General features: G+C 41.4%; 1 protein-coding gene across 1 annotated transcript in view; it reads left to right on the top strand.

Annotated features, from left to right (window-relative positions):
- Positions 1 to 6,000, top strand: part of LOC118834680 (gasdermin-D-like) — a 30,401-nt gene continuing 24,401 nt past the window's right edge. The window contains exons 1-2 of the mRNA XM_036742123.1: positions 1 to 217; positions 754 to 940. Of these exons, the coding sequence (XP_036598018.1) occupies positions 1 to 217; positions 754 to 940 (404 nt within the window). The remainder of the gene's footprint in view (positions 218 to 753; positions 941 to 6,000) is intronic.

Genomic DNA, 6,000 nt, shown 5'->3' with positions numbered 1-6,000 from the left:
ATGGCTTCTGCATTTGAGTGGGCTGCAAAGAACCTTATCAAAGAGCTGAGCAGAAATGGGGAGCTGATCCCTGTGGACAGCCTCAAGAGTTCCACCCACTTCAGTCCCTACTGCTTGGTCCGGAAGAAGACCAGGAGCTCCTTGTTTTGGAGATCGAAGTATGTTTGCCTCAATTTGACTCTCAAGGACATTCTGGATCCGAGCTCCCCAGAACCAGGTACAATCCCCTGAGGAGGTGAGGGGGTGAAAGAAGGAGCTGGGGAAGGTTGCTGAGATGGACTATGAAGGGGAAGTGGGCTCAGCAGGCTTGGCCAGAATACACAACTTTCCTAGGACTGAGGGTGTGGTCACATGTGGTCCTGTATCAGTGAAGTTCAGAGTATTCTGTCCAGCCACCCTAAATAGGGGTTGAGGTGAATTGGAGGGGCAATGCAGAGCTGTGGAACAAGCCAGAGACTTGGGTTTGAGCTTACTACATGTGTGACTGGGGATAAGTCACTTACCTTCTTGGAGCCTCTGTTTCCTTCTGTTATAAAATGGGAATGATAATATTTTTACACCCAATTTCCCAGGCTGGTTGTACGAAAAACACTTTGTACATCTTAAAGTGCTATAGAACTGCAAGTTACTGTGACTGGGTAAGTATACGTAAGGTTGGAGTCCCAGATGCCTTTACCTTGTCCCGTGGTGGCCCCTGCTGCACAACCAGGTTTAATGCTCACTTTAGCTAAGGATTGGCTTCTCTCCCCCTAGAAGTGACCCAGCTTGGACCTTTCCACTTTAATGATGAGGTGGATGGGCAGGTGTCTGCTGGTGTGGAGGTGACTGCCGTGGTGCAGGGGAAGATTTCAGGACAGATCTCAAAGTCAAACAGAACTGTCCTGGAGGTCAAGATTCTCACCGTGTCCCCTACCACCTGGGACTGCTTACAGAAGGAAAGGTGAGAGGAATGGACAAGAGCTGAGAGCTCTTGTGACTTCTCTTTGTGGGCTGGGGGAAGGTGGAGAAGGGAGTGGGAGCAAAAGGAAAGTGTCCCAGGGGCAACCAGAGAGAAATAGGGTCAGAGTTTTCCTTGTGTAGGGGTTGAGTTTACTTCATATCAATATCCACAAATGTCCTGTATTGTTTGAGGCCTGGATAAGCCCCCATCCCTAACCTCCTGGGGCTCACAGTCTATTGGGGAATGAGAATGATCCATTTCAACAACAATTCACAATATTACATAAGTGTACTAGGAGGGTAGAAAGTGAGATCCAAAGATGATTATTCCTAATGGGAGGAGATCTGGAAAGGTTTACTGGAGGAAGGAGCATTTGAGTTTAGCTTAATTGATGGGTGGGAATTTAACAGGTTAAGAGAATGAGGGAAGACATTTCAGGAATCAGGAACAACATGAGCAAAGAAGGCATGTTGAAAGGGCAGTGTTTTAAAAAAAATGCATTGTTATCTTTTGTTTTAATACCACCTCCACACCTAAATGTCTCTCCTCAACTAGTAATCCATTCTTTGAGGCAAAGAATGCAAAATAAACGCAGAAAATGTGTCATCAAAACTAGCCAATGTGGCAACTGGGTCTGCCTGTGTATAAAATGTTCCATGTCCCATAGTTCCCCACCTCTGCAGTAAAGGAAGGTTCATTTTTGTTCTGTCATTATAGTTCCTCAATATTAAGTTTCGTTTTTGCTCTTCTCAGTTATACCACTGTAGTCAGTGTATATTCTTTTCCTGCTTGTGTTTACTTTATTTTGCATCAGTTCATAGAAGTCTTCCCATGTTTCTCTGAATTCTTCCAGTTCTTTATTTCTCACACTCATACATTCAGATGCCACAATTTATTTAGGCACCTGCTTTGTTTCAAGTTCTTGGCTACCACAAAAAGTGCTAGTATGAATATGACCCTCTATCTTTAATCTCCTTGGAGCATACATGCCTAGCACTAGGACCTCCAGGTCAAAGATGTGGACATTTTAGCATCATCCCAAATTGTTTTCCAGAAAGACTGAACCAGTTCACGGCACCATCTCCAGTGGCCACTCTAACATTGCTCATGTCTATTTTTGGTAATCTTTGGAGGTAAGGTGAAACCTCTGGGTTGTTTCAATTTGCCTTTTTGAGGGCAGTTTCAAGCATGGAAAGATCATGGAGTGGAGTCCTGTGAAGAAAGATAGGAAAGGCAGATGGGCATGAAAATGAAGGAAGGTCTTGAATATCAGACAGAGGAGTTTGAACTGTATTTAGTAGGCAGTAGGGAGTCATTGAAGACTTTTGAGCAGAGGAATGATGTGGCCACATTGACAGATGAGGAAGATGAGTCTGGCAGCAATATGAAGAACAGAGTAAAGGAGGGAGAGGATGGAGGAGGCAGGAAGGCCCATTTGGAGGCAATTGATTTAGTTCATATAGGTGGTGATTTGGGCCTGTGGAGGCAGTGGGTATTGAGAGGAGGGGACAGATGTAAAAGGTGATGGAAGCAATAGGGGCTACTCACTGATTAGATGTGAAATAGGAGAGAGAGTGGAGAGCCAGCAATAACTCCCAGGTTGCCAACATAGGAGACTATGTGAACAGAGTTGCTGCAGATAGAAATAGTAAAATCAGAAAAAGGGTCTGGTTTACAGTTGAATGAGCTCAGCTTGAGGCTGATTCAGCTTGTGGGTGGAGATGTCCTATAAACACAGGTGATACAATCCAGAGGAAAGAGCACTGAATTTAGACTATGACTAGGTAGCTTATCTTTGAGCCTCTGTTTACTTAAATATAGCAAAGGAGCTAAAAAACTAGAAGCTCCTGCCCTCTCCTGGCTGCCCAGTATAGATTCACTTAAAAAGTATTGCTCCCTTTAGGCAGCTAAATGTTTAAAAGAGGAGTGTGCAATGTTTTTCCTCAGGGGAAGTATTCTGTCTTTGTGACCTTTGGGATTGATAATAGGACCCAAGATTTAGAGTAGGAAGGGAAGTGAAAGTGAAGTGAAAGTGAAGTCATGTTGTAAAATAAGAAATAGACCCAAAGGAAAAAACACAGACAAAAAAGTAAAAATAGAATGCTTCAATCTGCATTTAGACTACATCAGTTCTTTCTCTGGATATGAATAACGTTTTCCATCATGAGTCCTTAGGAAATGTCTTGGATCATTATATTGTAAGTCTGTCATAGCTGATCATCGTACAATGCTGCTGTTACTGTGTACAGTGTTCTTCTCCTGGTTCTGCTCATTTCACTTTGCATTGGTTCATGTGAGTCTTTCTAGATTTTTCTCAAATCTGTCTGCTCATCATTGCTTATAGCACAATCATATTCCATTACACTCACGTACCACAACTTGTTCATCCATTCCGCAATTGATGGGCATCCCCTTGATTTCCAATTCTTTGTCACCAGAAAAATTGCTGCTCTAAATATTTTTGTACATGTAAGTCTTTTTCCCTTTTGTAGTGATGCCTTTAGGACACAGTGGTATTACAGTGGTATTGCTGGATCAAAGGGTATGTGAATTCCATATTTCTTAAGAATGGATAGGAAAACAAGAAAGCAGTTTGTCAGAAATTAGGATTAGACCAATAGCTTATACCATATGACACACCAAATTCAATATAGATATGTAATCCAAATATTAACCATAACTTTCACAACTATGAGCTGAGGATAAATTCTTAACCAAACAAAGGATACAAGCAATTCTAAAAGATAAAACAGGTAATTTTGAATAGATGGATTTTAAAAGTTTCTATACAAACAAAATAAGCACATCTGAGATAAGAAGGGAAGCAGTGGACTGTGGGAAAAAATCTTTCTATCAAATATCTCTCATAAGGGTCTTATGCCCAAGAAATATCAACAACTTACAAAAATATGTAAGACCAAAGAATGAAAGACCATTCTCCCCAATAGAGAAGTAGTAAAAAAATTTGAACAACTGGTTCTCACAACAATTGCAAAACTATTAACAAGCTTGTGAAAGAATGCTCCAAATGATTAGTAATGAGAAAAATTCATATCAAAACAACCCTGAAGATTTACCTCACATCCAGCAAAGATGCAAAAATGACAAAAGACAGGAATAGTCAGCATTGGAAAGGTTGTGGGAAGACAGGCACACTAATGCATTGTTGGTGGATCTGTGAATTAAATATAACCTTTTTGGAAAATAATCTGGAATTATGCAAAAAAAGGCTCAAATGTCCATACCCTTTGACCCAGAGATTCCAATGACAGGAATATACTCACGTGGAGGTTATTTTCATAAAGAAAAGCTCTGTGCATGCCAAAATATTTATAGCCACACTTATTGTTGTAGCAAAGAACTGGAAACAAAGTAAATAATTATTGATAAGGGAAATAGCCATACAAACTATGGAACATAAAGGTGGTAAGATATTACTATGTTGTTTAAAAAAAAAAGGCCAACATGATTAACTTAATGACTCATGGAAAGCCTCACACAAACTGGTGTAAAGTGAAGGAAGCAGAGACAGGAAAACAATTATAAACAATAGATTGTTGTTCAGTTGTGTCTGACCCTTCATGACCCCATTTGGGTTTTTCTTGGCAAAGATACTGAAGTGTTTTTGACATTTCCTTTTCCAGTTCACTTTACAGATGAGGAAACTAAGGCAAACAAGTTCAGTGACTTGCCCAGGGTCTCATAGCTGATAAGTATCGGAGGCCAGATTGAACATACGTCCTCCTGACTCCAGGCCTGGCAGTGTATCCATTGTACCACATAGTTGCTCCAAAAATGATGACTACAGCCCTGTAAATGGAAAGAACAACCACAAAATAATTGTAACTGGATGTGCAAAATTACAAAAAATAAACTTGGCTCAAAGAAGAGATAAGAGAAGGAAGCTCCCCTGGTTCTTTGCAGAGGTTGGGGACGATAGTTGTAGAACATTGCTCATCATGTCAGATTTTTTCCGAGATGATTGAGTTTGCTGAAATTTTTCTTCCTCCTTTTAAAAATTTTTTTATTATAATGGATGACTTTCTGGAAGAATGAAGAAGGATACAGGGAGAAAATCTAGGTGATGTCAAAGCAAAAGATATCGATGAAAAATCTTTTTTTAAAAGCATCTCTGAATACTTTTTCTCACTGGTACCTATCACACTGTACATCTTCTCATTCATGCGCATGTAGCAAAGGCACTGACTCTGAAGTCAGAGCCCCTGAGTTCCAATCTCATTTCTGTTGCTTATTACCCCTATGAGGTTGGACGAGTCACTTAACTTTCCCTGGCCTCAGTTTCCTCATCTGTAAAATGAGGAGGTTGTAGTCCAGGACCTCTAAGGTACCTTCCAGCTCTAAATCTATGATTCAGTGATAATGTGTTATGAGGCATTAGAGGAGGGAAACATCATATTCTGCTGAGATAGGAAAGGTTCCTCCTGAAAAGGAGAGCAGAGACTTCAACATTTGCATATGGGGGAAGGGAGAAGGTATCCCAAGCTCCTGGGGCAGCAGGAGCAAAGGCAGGAGGCAGGAGAGGGTTCAGAGAGACATGGGGGTGGAATTAGTTCAGATATAATATAGAGGACCCAAAAGGGAACTGCGTGAGGTAATACCAGACACAGATTCAAGCCAGTTTTGTGGAGGGTTTGGGGTCTGAGCGGGGGAATCTAGGCAGGTGCTGTGCCTGATTTGGGAGTCCTAGCCTGTGCATAGAGGCCTCCAGCAAGAAGGAGCTAGCTGCTTCACCTGGCCTCCCATGCCTGTGGTGAAAGGCTCTGATTGTTAGGAAGTTCTTTCCTCTGAGTTGAAAGATTCCCTGGAGACTTCCTTGAGCTGGTCCTATTTCTTCCCTCTGGCGTTGAGAAGGGAACAAGTTTGTTCATTCTGCCCCATGTCAATGCTTATCCTATTTTAAGACAGGGATTATTATGTTTCCCATGAACTCTCTCTTTTCTAGGCTAAACAAGCCCAGTTCCTTCAGCTGTTTCTATCCTACTTAATTGGGTTTTTTTTTTCAAACTCACCATCATCTCAGTGGCCTTTCTTTTTAGGCT

This window comes from Trichosurus vulpecula, chromosome 1 (assembly GCF_011100635.1).
Source record: "Trichosurus vulpecula isolate mTriVul1 chromosome 1, mTriVul1.pri, whole genome shotgun sequence".
NCBI lineage: Eukaryota > Metazoa > Chordata > Mammalia > Diprotodontia > Phalangeridae > Trichosurus > Trichosurus vulpecula.
Note: the sequence above shows the minus strand (reverse complement) of the source record. Positions and strands in the feature narration are given on the sequence as shown.